Source organism: Coccinella septempunctata, chromosome 4 (genome assembly GCF_907165205.1).
Source record: "Coccinella septempunctata chromosome 4, icCocSept1.1, whole genome shotgun sequence".
NCBI classification, from domain to species: Eukaryota; Metazoa; Arthropoda; class Insecta; order Coleoptera; family Coccinellidae; genus Coccinella; species Coccinella septempunctata.
Genome location: NC_058192.1, coordinates 14439594 through 14458920, shown reverse-complemented (window position 1 = coordinate 14458920; position 19327 = coordinate 14439594). Strand labels below are relative to the sequence as shown.

Below are 19327 nucleotides of genomic sequence, written 5' to 3'. Positions count from 1 at the left end.
ATTCTCTCCACAATTCGCCACTATTCGTTACTATGAGCAGAAATGCTGAGAGATAGTTTCCATAGGCATATTTCTCCTACCCAAACTTACCGTCAGAACCCTCGGACGATTAGGGTCCTACCTCCTATATGTAGTCGGTCAGAGGAACACAAAGAGGACATGGGGGGCTGCTCCCTTCTATGTGGTACTCTGAGAGAAGCAGTGTTAGCCCAAGGGATTGTGGTCCCTTGGCACTGACTTTAATCCTGCTCAAACTAGTTGCAGGACCAATACCCAGCTTGATTCTCGAAGGCAATTGGCTTTAACCACGAGCAATCAAGATGGAGGACTATGTACATCTCTGACTCTGGGTTTTGCCAAATATCCGCAAGTATCCAGGGCCCAAAGAATCATTCATACTCTCCTTATGGGAGAAATAGAGGTCTATTCTTTCAACATCAAAGGCAACCCTCCGTTTAAGTACTTTATGTAGAGGTGTGACTCCTGGACTTACTCAGTCAAAGAAATTCGTGAAGATTACACCGAGCTATAACAGAATGCTGCTGAAGCTGTCACGAGCTCAGCTTCGCGTGATTGTGGGACTGCTGACAGGGCACTGTCCTTACAAATATCATTTGTGATCTGTGGATCAGAAGCAGGAAAAGCTGAATACATGGTATACAAGTGTCCAGAGCTGGATGACCTAAGAACCATTCGTATGGGGAAACCAGTCCTGGATACCCACGAGGTAACGGCCAAGGCTGTTCTCGGCCTTATCAACACCATTGACGACCTTCTTGGGTTCCTATGAATGAGTAGATTAGAGATTTTATTAAAAAATCTATCTGATGTAGCCACATGTTATGCAACTATATTTCGTTGTCTGGATTGTGAGCTTTTTAGTCAAGCGTGAGGAAATTACAATTGTTTTGAGACAGGGTAATATAATCGAATTCCTTTCATAAATACTGTTAATCCCAAATCGGAACTCGAAAATGTATCCGGAAGATGTTTGGTATTGCCAAATATCCTGTTGAACGAGGATCTCCAAATCTGTACACCATTTCCTCTCTCTTTCTCCCGGCACGTTCAATTACCAAGCATAAATTTTAGCACGACCAAAGGCTCATGGAACGAATACGAATGTTAAACAAGTGTAATAATACAACTGGCCAAGCTCTAACCGTTAAGAATCAGTTAGCTCGATTTAGGTCACGAGTAGAAAATGACAACAACGCAAGAAACAGTAGATACGTACCGTTAAAAAAGTGAATTAATCATTTAAGCTAGCTACCTTTGGGAGCTTTCGAGTCGGCTGTGAACTGGGCTTGACGAACCACTTGCTGACCAGAGTACTGACCTCATAATCGCTACGATGTTTAGATTTCTTGGGATCTATAATTCAATTAATGAACGGTAAAATCGTGAAGTGGCTTCCTCCATTTAACTACGGATGAATGGATAACGCAACTCTTGTCATACATTCAACTTCGAGTGGATAAGAGGTTCTCAGTATGACCATATCACGATCTGAATTACTAGTATAATATCGCTTAATTAATTAGTTCATTACAGTTAATGATTTGCTCAGATTATTCCTCCTTGATTACTGAGTTATCTATGGATCAATAATAATATTCATAAATACACTTTTTCATCAAAATTAAAGACATAACATCAAGAAGAGGAATTAAAGTAGATTAGTATTAGGGGGCTACCAAATTTGATAAAATTCCAATATCTTCTGAACGACAAGACATTTGAGTTTTTCGTTTTGACAGGTAAATAATTTATGCCATTTGGATTTCTATTAGTAGGTTGCATTTGGAATTTCCCAAAAAAACTCATGAATACAATACGGTGCTTCATAACGCCCTCTAGTTTTCAAATGAAACATTCAATAGGTACGTTGTAACGTTGTTATCTGTTCCTGAAAACGTTTACGGATCTTGTAGTTGGAATTTGTGTAATTTACACGAGTCAGATTTTCCTGCTACAAAAATTTTGTTTACTCTCACCCACATGGCATGAAACCCATTTCATTTCACCCATTATCACCTTTATGTTGCTAGCTACGCAATACCGCATAAAGGACGAAGTGCAATACAGATTTACATAACTTGTTTCAACATCGGAATCGAAGATTTCCTTGAGAAATATCGTATGGAACTAGCAATCAGCTGATAACTTCTGACTGTGTTGTCAATTTATAAGCCATTTATATTTCGTTGGTAGAGAACGTTGGATATTTCATATGGAAATAGATATATTATTTACCGTTGCATTCAACCGAAGTTTTCACGTGTTTGTGGGGAAAGAGAAATTAATATTGGGCTTCGTGGTATACCAGCGGATGTTGAATATTAATAGGTTGAAGAAAGGACATTTGTCTTTCTCAGATATTATCATACAATGTTTCCAAGTCGATGGGACAAATTAAAAATGCAGTAACGCAAGTATTAGCCTGTTTGGGGAACTATGGCAAGGGGTATAGGGGTATACTAGCGAAATCATATGGAGTAACCTAGTTTATCACACAGAAAAAAGTTTTCCGCATATTTTCCCTCTGAAATTTTTAACGGAAGACCGTTAAACAGACAGCCAAATTGTATTTGAGCAAAGATTCATCATGGATAAATCCACCTCGACTATTTAGGCTCCAATTAAAAAAAAATAATAGTGCTTCGGACAAAATGATTCTTTTTTCCTAAGAACAAGCGCTCAAAAAGATAATCTGATTTTTCATTTTTCGTTAATTAATTCAGAAACCAGGATGTGTAAGTATCGTATCCACCTGTGAACGAGATAATCAATGGTATAAGACTTTCACGACTTTCGCTTTTACTTTCACAGCAACCATCGTTGAAATATTCAAAGAAGCATTCTAATACTAATTGGCAACCCGAACTAAATAAGTAATTAATTTTGGAGCATCATACGTCTGGTTTATTGGTTCTTATCGATTTAACCTTGGCCTAAGTAAACAGCGGAGATAATGATCTAGCTAGTCAGTCAAAACACTGTTCTAGTTCACCTAAATTGGGAAAATTAAACTGATATTCCTTTATGCTACGCCATGCTTTCTGCTCGTCTCGAATCATATCGTTCTGTCAATATTGCAGAAGTAATTTTTGATTTTTGTTGAAGATAATGGACTGCCTCCTAAATTCCCACACTTCATGGACTAACTTTTGGGAATTTCATCGGTTTTATGCAAACCCTTAGTTTATGTTAAATTATGTTTAATTAGGGAGTACCAGAATCAAACCTTGATATTCTTAATGAAATTTTGATGTAAAGTTGACGACATCTGAGTTGACCTTCGTACAAACAGTGCAAGGTCGAATAATGGACGTCTCAATGACCACTGGATTATTAGTGGACGAAACAACATATTTCCTGATTATTTCGCGTGTTTAGCTCCAGAAGTGATTAGTTTTACTTTCTCAGAGCTTTCGTGGAATATATTACCTGACACTTTTGATTGCGTTCCTAATGAGTTGTTAATTACCGCTATAAATTATTTTACATTGATCATAACAGTTGGTATATACAACTAAAGCTTGTTTCCGAGGGTATTTATTCCGAATGATTCTCTTGAACTGATTTCCAGGAATTGATTTGACTTTCGCATAAAAGTGGAATAATTGACTGAAATAAACATACGTTATTCCCATTCGGGTATGATATTGGTTGCATCCGAAGGTTTTTGGAATTTAATTGGTATTTTGGTCATCTTATGAGTCATTACCATTATTAACAAATTTTTATTATATTCAATTTTATAGTCTGGTAGCCCCGTGATAATATACTTCGGTTCAAATTGTCGAATTTTTATTTTCGAGAGGTTGTAGTATTTAGCGATTGGTATTTTCAACTTCGATCTGAAGGTTACAAAGGAATGGCGATTCAAAGAATGAACAGAAAATTACAGCGGAAAATGATGATTCTCGAACTTATTTTGTGAAAATTCGAATATAATTCACACCACTGCATGAATTTTGGTTAGAATAGAATCAAGCAAACCTACAAATATCCAAAGAATAGCTAACATAGAACAAATTATCAGGCTATTTCATTTCGAAAAATATTTTTTCGAAAATAGATTCGATCTGAATAATTCGACCTTTTTTTATACATATATGTATAGCTACCTCAGCTATAACTCAGCTGCCACAAAATTAACCATTATAGTCCGCAGAAATACGAAAAATTTAGCAACAAATAAAGCCCCGTCGAGTCTGCATCCACATGAAAATTTTGTCGTGATTTTTGTGTAAACTTTGGCATATTTTTCAGTGAAATCCCAGGCGCAACACGTCCCAAAGCCATTAGTCAGCAATTTCAAGCAATCTGATACTTGAACCAATTTCACCCACCATCTTGATAGTCGCATACATATACAAGAACAAGGTCTCTGCTATTGAACGTTACGAAAGAAGCAAATTGGGCCCACAAAGTTGTTTCTCTAATAATAGCGCAATAACAAACCAGTTAAAATTATATAAATACACTTCCAATGTTTTGAATCCCGGACAACGTCGAAACGTATTATCATTTCTGCCTGATGCCTGGCAGAAAATGGAAAGATGTCAGATAAACTCTGTTTATATTTGCTATTGAACGTCTCTATAAATAAAATGGGATTTGAGTAGGCAAAGCTAATCTTGTGTGTATGTCACAGCCTGTAGCCTGTGTCATTCTGAAGAAGGCAAGATCTCAATTTATTTCAAACTGTGCCAGCCTGCTTCGCAGGACGTTTTTTCTTTTCTTCTCAATTATTAAACTAATTGATTAGTCTGTGACTCCTCACTACTCCAGGGCCAACTTCACAATTATGAACCTGATTTGTCCAAAACACCCTGTATATTACCGTTCCAAAAATCAAACAGTGTTATAAAGTATTATAACACTGTTTGATTTTTGGAACGGTAATATACAGGGTAGTAACCGAGAATACCACATAATGGGAAAATTTAAAATGGTGAAGATTCGTCTAAAGAATACCTTCTCAGCAAAAATATTAAAAAAAGTGTCACCTCCAGTGTTCAAAATTCTTCATAAGATTCCCAATAACTCATAAATCGTTGAGATTTTACCCAAGGTATATACCACTCTTCAAATTGCCATCAAATCAGCTATCTTACGATGCAAAGATAAACTGAGTTTGCCATTTTTGAAATCAGGAAGCAATAGGCTATTTCCGGTATAAGCGGAAGCTGCCGAGGTCTAAAAATGTTTGAGGAATGAAGTTCATTGTCGAAAACCCCACCTCTAATAGGATATCGCAGTGAATCACCCTGTATAGATGGAATTTCACTATTGTCGCCTTATAGGTTTCTACCTATGTAGTTCAATTGGTATTTCATTTTTATCAAACGTTCTCTTAAAAAAATACCATCCGAGAGCTAATCAAGGGAGATATTGAACCTAATATCATTCCTGGCAACAAGTTATCACGCCTAAAAATATCAGAAATTGCATTTTCGCCATCACATCCAAGGTCGAAACCAATTTGCACGAATTCAGCATCGATAAAACGAATTTCCTGAAACTTATCGCTGATTTGAATTCGCAATAGAATCAGCCGTGCATTCAGATTAAATAATACGTCACAGCATCATAAACATTTAATTGCCCGACTGCTCAGTCAGCTTGGTGTCGCAAAAAGCCCCGACCTTTGAGACCTTGCAAATTTGTCGATTCTATTGTATACGAGCGCCGAATTTTTTCGGCAACCTTGAAGTCTAGCTGCATTCGAATGGTTTTTACGTACTTGGTTTGATATGAGGATAATTACCTTTAGGTATCGTGAAGAATATATGGCTATTAATGCAAAGAATCCAAGGTCTGCATGGCCTTAGCTGCAACCATTTGTTGCACGTCTGCCATCGTTTCCTGCTATAATTGGAGAATGAGCATATTACCCAGGTGTATCATTAGAAGGATACGATGGTGAATTTAGCGTTGACTAGTACGTACAATGAGGGCAAACAAAAAAGGGAGCAAGATCGGTGAACTTCTCTAGTTGCTCTTTCATGCTCTGGTAAATTGCATCTATGAATCCCTCAAATCCTTTCAGTGCTACTCAAAGCGTTATTGTCTTTCATGAATATCTTATGATATTATAAGTCCAGAAAACTAATTGCTTTTATTCATCTTATCAATAATGGAAAATTTTGACTTGAGTATCGGAATAATAAATGATGATGAAGCAACCCAATACTTCGCAGACATCCAGACCTTTTCTTTAACCTCCAGGATCGAACTGTAAATGGTTATTCTGGCTCTGATATTATTAGTATTCCTATTGATCATGATCTATTCGTTTTTCCTAAAGATAATAATTTATTTTCAGTCGCCTTATGAAGTCCAGAAGAAGCTCGAAGAAGTGAGGCTGCTGGAGTCAAGGAAGTCTGCCCGTTTGGCAGATACTGACACCGATTTCGCCCGGTTGGCAGATATGGCTGGTGACAGGAAGAGGCCCGCATCGCAGTCCATAGATGTGCCTCAATCAAACTACCATCAAGGGTGAGTCTTTTATGCTGTTGTTTTCTGGTCGATTGTTGTGTAGTTATTACACGTTTGTAAACTTTTCATTATAGAAAACTTTTGCTATTTTAAGTTTTTGTCATACGCATTTTTAATTGTGAATTCACCGTAGGAATCCTAATAAAATATGTGCTACACTTTAGATCTGAACACAACGTTTGTATTGAAATGCTGTGGCGGATACTTGACGAGAAGAAATAAACTGATTAACGTTTTTGTGCTACGAATGGCAATCTAACTGTTAACCCATTTGAATAATCTCGAGGTACTTTCAACATGGAAAAAACCACTCTCTGCATTTTATGCATAAAAGATAATTTTAAACTGAATTGAGTGAGTGGTATAGTAGGACTCATGAGTGATCAGAATTTAGTCTGACAGAATTGAAAAGTGCTTTCACCGACAAAGTTCGAGACTCTTTGGAAAAGTCGTAGGTTAAAAAGTAGCGACTATGCGTATGCCTCAAGGATAGAAAGTTTTCTTAGAGGGAATAGGCAGACTCATTGTTCATTTCCCCATTGTTCTCGCATCGAAGCTTTGAACTAACGTCGTACAGCATTTGCTTTATCTTCGTAATTGCTTATATTGGCACATCCAATGAGTCAACAACAGGTGGTGATGACTTATATGGGAGCATTTTTTCTCTAATGAAAATTAATTGCCGTGTGATTGCAGCATTGCTAAATAGCAAAATAGTTCATTCTTCTTTCAGCATAGAAACAGAGATATACGAATGATTTGAGTATCAGATTTCCATATAGATATGATTGATTGGTATATTTGGTATCTATCTAATCGGAATCAGATAGCGATTGTAAAAATGGTATATGCTCATTACATTCAGAGATAAATTCGGGAATATTCCCTAATTTCCCTATCAAATTAGTCAGCTTCATGTGTGATGATTTTCTTTGTTTCTTTGAGTATGTAAAATCGTGTCTTAGATTAGGAATAAAACTGTAACCTATATGGAATGCCGAAATTAATTCGCATTATTCAGAATTGAAATTGTGCTACCTCAAGTTGAATCATTGCCACAGCCTCAAAAAATATTTAAAATGGATTTGAAAGTGATTCTGTCACACTTCCTCCACGTCATTCTCTCAATCAGAGTTATAAATGTGTGTCCATGTAATGCTCTACATTGGGCCACTTCTTGTTGACTTCAAGCAATTCCAGCTAAAACTGAAAGTACCTTGTTATGAAAACACATTCACTGTTACGATTTCTTGGACGTATTGAATTGGAATATTCCTTAGGAATGGAACCTGAGGAATGATCGGAGAATCGATAATATTGTATGCATACAGTCGTGAAACGAGAGTAAAAGTATATAATCAATTCTTCCGGAGTGACAGTACGATGGCAGAACAATCACGGATCTGTAACAGATAATAACAGGCGATTTTGAGGCCAAATATAATGAAGTGTTGTTTCCGTTATATGGAATCCATAACCTTTTGCTCAAGTCGTTGGCATTTTGGAAATGATTTGAAGCTTTATGACCAAAAGTAGATCGTCAATTCAAAAAGTTGGGATTGTCTTTAAACATGGTGAATCATTGGTCTATTTTATAGGTCTACCATCTTTGTAACCAAGATAGAGGCTGGTTTAATAATTTTCTCCATGTTTTCAATTAATTATAACTTATGACCCACCCTATACATTTTTGTGATATTTGATTCGTATGTTCTTTGTCAAGAGTGCTATGGATTAACATAATAAAAAAAGTTTCCTCCCCTTTCCGGCTCTGAAAAATTTAATGAGTAGGTTTCGAGTCGAAACAACACACTGTATATCAATATTTTGAAATTTCATCCACAAATTTGGAAATAGCAGGAAAAATAAGTTAGATGAAATGTATTTGATGGTTCACTTGTTCGCTTGAGTCAACTTTAGAGGCTTCGAAAATTAGATGACACAAAATTGAAAAAAATGAATTGTTTTCCCCAAATGGTACTTTTCCAGCTTAAATCATCAACTAATTCTTCATTTTCCTAATTTCTAGATCCAAAACTTATTGAAAAACGAGAGGGCATGTCTGTATTTTGAACAAATTTCATAATCGAACACTGTGCATGCTTAAATTGATCATCACATAGCGCATTATTGAATAAAGGTAAAACCAAAACACTCAGTTTTACTAATTTTTTCCGGTCTTTCCAAATTTGAAAACAAAATTATAAAAATTGGTCATACAGGGTGTTGTTTCCAATCAATATTTGCTAATTAATTATTTTGACTCAACTGAGAATGAAGAATGTATAAGCCAAATATAAAAATGTGTAGAGTTGTAGAGTGGAGCCCAAATGCAGAAAAATTATGCGTTTGAATGATCGGTCTGAATTATCTATTCTATAAAAATATTTTTAAAATTAGAACACCGCTCTTGTATAGGCGGGTTTGTTCACGAGTTTCTCGAAAAAGCACAAGTTTTCCTTGAATTGCAGGAAACATTCAAAGCATTGACCCTGATCACGCCCAAAAAGTGAATAATAATTATCGGTTCACTGAGTGGTTTATGATTATCAAGCAATGTCAACTTAGCGCCGATGATATTTCCTTGCTGCTCGTAATACGACGCTGAATAATATCATTGGTTGCGTGGGAGTGAATTGATCAATTTTAAACGAAGCATTGCATTATTTGCCCACGGTTTTCATTCAATCCACATCAAAATACTCCATTCAACTATTGGTAAATACCTACTTCTTTCGGCCTCTATAGAAACCCACGAAACATTTTAGGAAATCACTCAGATTCTCTAGATTCAACCAAACGAAAATTTCTCAAAAATCTTATTGGTAGAGAAAATTTATACTTATTTTAGTATCTGTAGACGATCATGTTCAATGTAAGAAACCGTTTTACCTTTAGATCAAGATTCCTTTTTTCAATGGTAAATGATTAAAATATTGTCAAATATTCGTCTCTCAACATTGGTACATGATGTCAGTTTGTTCCTGCGTTTCTGCCAACAAGAATCTACCAACACAGGCATCTTTCTTCACATCAAATCATAAAAATATTAATCCCTCTTAGGAAAAATATCATTCCTAACTACACAGGAAAGTGACACTTTGTGCACTTCTTAGAGAAATAACAGTTTTCTTTTTCTATTGCCGAGGTTAATTTTTGGAAATAAGTCAACTTAAAGCAGAGATAGTTACCCTAGTTTTGTATCCAAAAATATCGATATCATTGAGACATGTGTTACCTTATCTAAAACCACGAAGAATAATCTCTATTCCATGATACATCAAGAAAAAATATATAATTTCCTCGAAACTTCCTTGTTGCTGATCTCAAAAATTGTTTGAATTTTTATGGACGCTAATTATTCTATTTGATCAAAGATTTTTCCTATATTTAATTATGATATGATCCTGTCCTGCTTTGATTCCACGATTCGATGATTTCCGATCAGAATTCTAAAAAACTTTCATTCAGCCGAAATACTTTCCCATTTCTCCAATTCCTGACCGAAAAATAAAATCATGGATCACAAGCATGAATGTTCCACTCGATAAATACGTGAATTTCGGCAATCGATCCAAGAGCGGTTCATTCTCGTCTCAATTTGATTCATTAACACATAATCTGGGGCCACTGGAAGATGATTACGACAGATAATTGAGGCTCGTGTGTATAGAGAAGTGCCCTACTTTTACTACAGTGACGAAAATCTAATGATTAAATCTTGGCTCACAAAAAGTTTCGACTAGGAAGGTGGGGGACAGTAACATTCTCTTCAGGGCATTGTTGAGTTGATTAGATTAAATTTCTCTGCTCGTTTTATGCTCCACACGCTGGACATACAGTCCATTCAGATTCGTGGATCAGTTATTTCACTGTGATTGGTTTATGTTCGTGACATGATTCAGAGATAATTCGACATACATTTCAACGTTCATGTAATTTACACCAAATTTATGGTTTTTCTAATGATTCTTGAAATAATGATAGATATTAAACGCATAACAATCTCTCAGGTGATCAGATTAAATCAAAATGAAAGATTCCTTAAAAGCTTCTGTTCAAACATGGTTCATTCGGTTGAAAGCCTTAGAAGCCTTCTCAAGAAAATATGGCATACTGAATTTGATTGGACTCCTCCAAATTTTGACTCAAAAATACGGGTTTCTAGCTGTTATAAAAAAGGGGACTACTGGTCCCCAAAGGTGTCATTTGGGAGGGGGTTGATATAGAGATTTTTCCATATTTAGACATCTCGAACACCTAAAATATAAATATATTCTGATATAGTTGATGTTGGTACAAAATGGCGAAAGCGCAGCTCTAATCTTCTCTTCTTGTAATATTTTCCATAAATAATGCAATATATGAAAGTAAACTAATGTTCATTAAAATACATTTCAAAACGTTATTGCAAATGTAACAGGAGAATTCGAAGCTAAGTTATGCCTCCATTTTTTTTATCAAACTAAGGAGATCCTAGTTGGTAGGGGAGATATATGAAGAGAAAAAAAGGTTATATAAGGCTTGCCCTTTCAACGGTGTGGAAAAAAAAAGTCAATTTGACATTCGGTACTTAATTAAGCGTAACGGCAAGCAGCTCTTTTCGTTTCAAAATATTCAATGAAATGGTCTCTAGAACACTTAAACAATAAATAACTATCTTGAAATAAAATTGGAACTATAAAATTCGAAAGGAGGAATTTTTTATGGCGTCCTTCATAAGGTCGATCTTGCTCGAATTTCACGAATAAAGCCTTGGAAACGCAAATAAAAGTTTTCCTATCCAATTTTACGGTTTGCCATTTCCGTTGTGAGGAATATTTCAGTCTAGAATTTCTTCTCGATAATTTTCCCAATTCCTTTGGAATAACATAGAGCCTCTTCGTTTCAGATCGCGAAAACGTAGGACTAGTAGCAACTACGACGACAGTTCGAAGGATTCGACGATGGACGAGTGCAGTGCGGCCTTGGTCCTGATGAGCCTCTCGTGTTCACCACATTCGCCGAACTTCAGCGGTAAGTCGACGACAATAATTGCAATAATCGGGTCTCTCCGGACTTCGATCTGTTGTTTAATGACCTGGGCCGGGCGCAATGCCTTCGGCCATCAATTATGCCGTTTTCCGAGTAATCGGTGCGTACAGTGATATTGAAATCCGGCAGATCGACCCGGAGGTTATGGGAAATTGCAGTGGGGAAAAAATGAGGAGAAAGACTTCGCACAATATCGAGAATTGCATCGCTCTCGAAACGCGTAGCCTATATTTTGGGCGCAGGAGATCGCGAAAGATGAGGCCATGCATCTCTTTTGCGTAATGGTTTCGCAGAATTCGATCACAGAGTGGTGCAGGTGAATGTTCTGCTATTGATTTACTTGACACGACTTGAGTGATGTGTTATAAGAGAAGTTCTTCTAGAAATCTTTATTAAAATGAGAATTTGAAAGAGTTGAACCCACGCTCTTTAAGCCTTCAATGATTAAGAGTCCACAAAAATTGTAAACGAACTCTTTTACCTATAAATTTATAAAAACAAAAAACTTTTTGTATGATTTTTATACTTCGTTACGAATCAATAAAATTATCTAATTTCAACAAAGAATATACCTAACTTGTTTCCTTCAGCTATTAAATTAGGCATTTCTTCGTGGATTCATCAAGAATTGAAGAGAAAGTTCAATTTTTTTTCTGAAATTTAAAAATTGCAAGGTTTTCATTATTTGTTAAGGGGATCTTTAGCAGATTCTTCAGTATTTGGGCAAAATGATAACGTTCTCTTATAAACAAAATAGCACATGAAGTGGGGTAGCTGAAAATTTGCGTATGTTTGACTTGCTATAACTTTTTTTTTTCACCCCGAGTTTTTCCTTTGTCTGTATGTCACTGACGTAAGGTTCTCAATTTCTTCTTGCTGTACGGGGTGGACAAAATTGCTGATACCTGAACTACAACTTTTTAACCCAACGAGATAGAGGAAAATGAATGGTATATTACGTTCGTCTTTTTTCGAAAAACTTATAATGCCATCAACTGCATTCTTCTTTTGTTTTCGAGTTATAGGCCAAAATTGAAATTAGGCCGATTTTAACTTTGGTAATTATCTCAGTTTCTGTTTGTGCTAGGATTTTGAAATGAAAACATTATAGAGATACTTTTTTGATAGCAATCTAGTGGCATACTATAATTTTTTCCAACAGGTTAATTTGCTGAGCTATAACATAAAGTTGTATTTTTTCGTATGAAGACAGTAGTTCAAAATGGCTTAGAAAGAATCTTAATTTTTTTTCCCGTTTCAGAAATATGCCATACATAGACTTCAGTCTTTCTAATTTTTAAAACATTTTAAACTACTATTTTTATAAGACAAAACACATCATTGTGTTATAGCTCAGCAAATATACCTCTTGGAAAAGATAATAGTACGCCACTGGATTGCTATCAAAAATATGTCTCTATATTGTTTTCATTTCAACATCCTATCACAAACAGAAACGGAGATGATGACTAAAGTTTAATTTGGGCCTATAACTCGAAAACAAAATAAAATAGAGGAATGCAGTTGATGGCATTATTAGTTTCTCGAAAAAAGTAGTTCAGGTATTACCAATTTTGCCCACTCTGTACAGGTTCTGAATGGGGGTGTGAATTGCTTTCACACCCTATACAACAAGAAGATATTAAAATAGCTGTGCCAGTGGCATACTGGTGAAAGGCTTCTCATCTCGGGGTGAAGCTTCAGCTGTCTCACTTGATTTGATGCTTAGTTTAGTTTCTAGTGCTTAGGCACTTGCTTGTACTTAGGTACAAGCTCGCAAATACCCGGGGAAGCTTTTGATTAAAGGTTAAAGTACCTGGTTTCGAACCACCATCAAAAGATGACCCTTTCCAAACCAAAATTGAAGAACCTGAAGGTTTTCTTGATCATTCAAGAAATTTAAAACTAAATAAAAAAGAACTCGAGTCGGAAAAATTTAGAAAAATGTCTTCTCATCTGAGAAAACAATCTTGTTTTTTGACAATTCCCGACCGAAGGAAAACTAAGTATTGCATTCTCAGGTCGATACAGAAACTATTCTCAGCCGTTTCCTTGGCGTGAACCATCAATTTAACACTCACCAAACAACCTTCAAAAACCTTGCTATCATTTTCTCGTTGAGAAGCCCAAGTCTGCAGTTTCTGGTTATGGCAAAATTCCAGACATACAACTTTCACTTTCGCGTATGATCGATGGCCCCTCGCAAGATAACGAGGAAAGCGAAGGCTTTCAACATCGTCCCAGTCGAATTTTCTTCTAATCTTAATCTCCCCAATGCTCGAAGCCTGCCTTGTAACGAATCCAAAAGGTCGATACGAACGTTAAAGGCCAATTGAAGGAATGCCTTCGAATATGACGCTCGTTCTGGCAATAAAACTTTCGTATGTCAGTCTATGACGTTCTGCTTGGCAATGTTGCGAAGGTAATTGGGACGACTCGTGTTTGTTCATCGTGCAGTATGTAATGTATCGTTGTTTTGATAGACCACGGTACATAATGCTCCGGCTGGACGACCTTCAGCACCGCCAGGAATAGTCGATACGTCTCCATGCAATTGGACTGATTTGCGAGGGCGACTATGTATCCTTCATTCGTCCTTTGAAAATGAAATTTTCACGTTGGCATGCAAGTCGGGTGTTGGTATTGATTTGGGTTCGCCATCATCGATCCTTCGGAACTAAATCGAGTCTAATTTATTTTATTCTCTAAATATACATGTCACAACGAAAATTAGGACATTTCGATGGCGTCTGAGACTCGCTCAAACCCATGATACTTCTCATGTTGGGTATATTCTTCTTCCACTACGTGTGGTGCTTCTTCCTGGCTTGTGTGGCTAATTGTTCATTCGTTGGAGAGACTCGCACCCTAATAATAGGAGAGCCAACGATTCTAAATGGGGATTTACTTGAGTGTCGTGGAAACTTTATGGATTGTGAAGCTTAAATAGTTGAAGGAAGAAAAGGTAATATGAAGTATGACTCGGTGGGATGAGCGACTACAGAGGGCAGAAATAGTAAAAAAAGTCCAATGGACAGTGTGTCAGATTTTTATACCGTTTATACCTTTAAATAAGAAGGAAATTAGTGTTTTCAAAAACTCAAACAAATTAAACTACTCCATACAATGATTCTTTGTTATTTTCCAGGATATGGTGTTTGAGTTTTTTTTGTGATTTCTATTTTGCGGTCTCAAAAATCCTCACGCTGACAAGAAACTGAACAGTTTACGCCCATAATAAAGAAAACTGTGTTATATTTTGTGCATTTTATTGAACCTAGGAAATCTCACATATTATTGCTCTCGAGTAGTTTTGGTACAATATTCAGGATTGACTAATAGTTTTCCTTTATTTTCGGTTCTTTCATTATACAGGATGAGTACAAATATTTTAACTGTAGATTCTTGAGGTGAAAAGAAAATGTTTTTCCTACACCATTTTTTCCGATTCGGCCCTGATATAACCATTTTAATTTTTCATAATGAGCTGTGCCACCACCCATGGAAGAACAAAATTACCTTCAAAATAAGTAGCTGAATCTGTGACACTACACATCTGTGGATCTCTTAAACAGAGTTGTATTCAGCCAAAGTACCAAATTTTTCAAAGTTCACAGATGCTTTTTAATTTTTTAACATCAAATTACTGAAAAACGGCGCATTATAAGAGAAAATATGAAGAATACTTTTGTTTCACAAAACGTTCAAATATTCATTAGAATGCTTCTTTAAACCCTTTGGCGTTCACCATCTTAATGAGGAGAGGATAATTATATGCCTTATTTTTGGTGAGAACTTAATTTATTTAATCAGACTGCAAAAACACGTCTGCTCGACTAGTTTCGGTGAGTTAACACATCACCATCTTCGGGAGCCAAGTAACAAGACGACTGCAACGAAAGGAAGAGAAAAATTCGTGGAAAAATATCGGAAATATATGTGTTCAACTTACGATGCAGCAGTCCTGTCATAGCTTTCGAAGTGGGCAGAAAAATCGACCGTGATACATATTTGTCAACATATAAAAAATATAACAGATACAAAACTAAAATTCAAGTCACAAACTTTGAAAATTTAAAAAGAATTTTCAAGTGAAGTGAATACACAAACAAAACAAAACAACAAAGCTACGGCACGCAGGTACACCGCCGCCTCTGTGCTGACTGCGAGTCGATCCCTTCTGTCAATCTGTCAGCTGTCTTGACGGCGGTGTACCTGCGTGCCGTAGCTTTGTTGTTTTGTTTTGTTTGTGTATTCACTTCACTTGAAAATTCTTTTTAAATTTTCAAAGTTTGTGACTTGAATTTTAGTTTTGTATCTGTTATATTTTTTATATGTTGACAAATATGTATGACGGTCGATTTTTCTGCCCACTTGGAAAGCTATGACAGGACTGCTGCATCGTAAGTTGAACACATATATTTCCGATATTTTTCCACGAATTTTTCTCTTCCTTTCGTTGCAGTCGTCTTGTTACTTGGCTCCCGAAGATGGTGATGTGTTAACTCACCGAAACTAGTCGAGCAGACGTGTTTTTGCAGTCTGATTAAATAAATTAAGTTCTCACCAAAAATAAGGCATATAATTATCCTCTCCTCATTAGAATGCGTCCAACTTAGTTTCAAGAGTTGGGTTCTCTGAATTTTTGGTATTTTTATGGTACTTAATGGTCATAAGGAGAAAACTGGAAAACGTGGGTGATATCTTGTATTCCAAAACTCTTTTTAATGGTTTTTCAACAGCCTGTATCATTTAAACCGAGCCCATTCGGAAAAAATGGTATAGGAAAAAAGTGTTTCTTTTGACCTCAAGAATCTACTGTTAAAATATTTGTACGAGTCAAAGAATCATCCTGTATAATATATACATAATCCGCAATCATATCAAAAATTATCCCATAATTTTGTTGATTGATCACTTATCCTCATTTTGAAATAACACCTCTCTTCGATGCAGTGTATGGCTGGAAGTGGCAATACAAAGGTTACAAGTCATCTGAGAATTAATCAATTCCAGCTGAGTTCAAGGTCTGAAACTGTTTGTGCCGACAATGAAAAAAAATCCATCTATTAATCCGTTAATATGGGTATAATACATTTCTCATAACCTGTAACGTTTCCAATGAAAGGGGAAATTATTCGATCAAGATGGCTATGGTATTTCCCAGTATCGTGACGTCAACAACTGCTCTGCCCACAACAGAGCCCACATCAAGCTGTCGTAATTTATACCTAATTAGTTTTACGAATTTTCCCGATACCTAGAAACATCGAGCAAGTGGGTTTTATTAAATGTGTTGAAATAGGTTGATAATTTTTATCGGTGCATCCTCAGATAGTCGAATGACTCAAACCAAATGGCAATGACCAGATTGAAAAGTTCTACAACTTTAGTACGAACGATTTGTCGAGTTCTTCTGTGAAAAACTAGAAAAGAGGTATCGTCTTTTGCAAGAAAGCTCCCAAACAAAGAATAGATTCAAGCATTCTGAGTTGCACATTATATTCTTATGAAACATTTGATTGTTGACTTAATAAACAGATTAAATTCAGATATAAAAGTTTAAGTCAGAGTACAAATAATATTATCCAAATGAGTTTGGTGCAAACATTGGGGTATATGATTCATGTACAACGTATCAGTTAATTTTTTGTTTCCATAACCCAATAAAACAACAAAGAGCTTATGACCTGAGGAATTCTTGTTGGAAGGAAGGTATCCTTTGAGGTTATCAGTCTTTGACGTAATCAGATATTGATATTAGAAATGTTGAGTTAATCGAGTTTCAAGAGGTTAGAAAACGAGCTCCTCTAGTCGAGGGGATCGCTTTCAACCATTGAACTAAAGAAGTTCAATGCTTTTAACACTCGTCCATGTTATTTGTTCGAATTGATGCCAGATGTGCATATTAGAATTGGGAAATTCGTAGAGTGTTCGTTTTGGAATCATTCTCTTGGAGCAGCTCAATGAACTTCTGGTTCTTAAGAACCAATATCATTATTATCATTCCTTCATGTCAGCTAAACCGCAAAGTTGAACATCTAAAACCCCAAATCACTTGGGATTAATATATCAGACGCTTTTCTACCTGTCATTAAGTTCACCATTGTGCATGTGGCTGTGTCCACACTGTAAAAATAATCGATACCATTTGATATATGGACATGCAACTGTTCCCTCTGGTTGGAAAGTTCAGTTTATTGGTAAAATCGTAAATCGTTTACAAACAGACAATACACAATGCATTTTTGAAACATGAATTCTAATCGTTGTCACAATGGGTTTCAAGCATAGGACTGGTGTTTTGGTCATGTTTCTTGAAGGTGCGACATCTAATGTTAAGCAGCTTGACAATTGAATGTTTTTTGTTCATTTATTCACACATAGGTATATATCAATTCGAATGGTCATTTTATTTTCCTAACAAATGCGTAAGTTGTCACTTTTCCGCACACAATTGGGATATAAAAAGGTCTTCAATAATATGAGATTTTTCTTACTTTGGACTGAATTACTAATATCGGCATAACGATCAGTTAAAACAGTTTCTCACATTACACTAGCGTTAGCTGCATAGACTTCCTTTATTAGTCTATGGTAAGCTGAAACTTTTCTATATACAGGGTGCTTCATAACTATTGGGACATAGGCTAAGGGCAGATTGTTTGGACTAAAATATGGCGATAGGACCAAATATACCTCAATAAAATATTGCTGTGGAAAAAGATAGAGGGCGTTAAAGTTGAATTTTTTTTTTCGTTTTTTGCTAATAATTTCACTGTTAATTTTTTCATCTGTTTTAAAAAAAAATACAATTGAACAGTTCAGAGTAACGATTTATTTATTTTATTCATTTATTTGGACGATAAAGCATAATTAAAAACAATGTAACATTAAAAGAATACAATCAAATTGAATGTTCTACGTGGCCTCCTTATATGCCTTTTCTAATTCTTTTAATAAAGGATTTTCGAACTTCGAAGAAAATATTATTCTGTCCCCTTATAAAAAATTCAACTTTAACGCCCTCTATCTTTTTTCACAACAATATTGTATTGAGGTATATTTGGTTCTATCGCCTTATTTTGGTCCAAACAATCTGCCCTTAGCCTATGTCCCAATAGTTATGAATCACCCTGTATAATAATTTTTTATTATACAGTACATATAGCGATTCCATACTCTGTTATTAACAGTAGTTAACAGGACTTCAGTTTATACGTAAGACAGCGATTTAATAGCATTTCATACAAGGTGCTTCTTTGACTCCTACAAATATTTTAACAGTTGATTCTTGAGGTCAGAAGAAACACTTTTTTCTTATACCATTGTTCCTATTCGGACCTGTTAAAAACATATAGCCATTTCAAGTTTTCATAATGAGCTGTGCCACTACTAGCTAAATCTGTGACACTAAACATCTGTGGATCTTAACAATTTTTCAAATTTCACAGATATTTTTGAACATCTAATTACTCGAAAACATGAAGAATACTTTTATTTAACAAAACATTCAAATATTGATAAGATATCGTCCAACTTAGTTTCAATAGTTTGGTTCTTTGAATAAAACTTTTTTCAGCAATTTGGACAATAGCTTTATTTTCTCAAATATTTTCCTGAAAAAAGGTTTATTAAATTATAATCATGGAGGAAAACCAAACACATAAACATATAACATTTTTTTATGGTTTTTAAACAGCCTGTATCTTTTAAACCGAGTCGATTTGGAAAAATTGTTAAGGAAAAATGTATTTCGTTTTACCTCAAGAACATACTGTTA

At 35.6% G+C, this 19327-nt stretch overlaps 1 protein-coding gene across 1 annotated transcript in view; it reads left to right on the top strand.

Moving 5' to 3' along the window:
• The window catches only part of LOC123310807 (zinc finger protein 395-like), a 71067-nt gene that overhangs the window by 20389 nt on the left and 31351 nt on the right, over positions 1 to 19327 (top strand). The window contains exons 2-3 of the mRNA XM_044894473.1: positions 6338 to 6510; positions 11402 to 11526. Coding sequence (XP_044750408.1) covers positions 6338 to 6510; positions 11402 to 11526 — 298 coding nt within the window. The remainder of the gene's footprint in view (positions 1 to 6337; positions 6511 to 11401; positions 11527 to 19327) is intronic.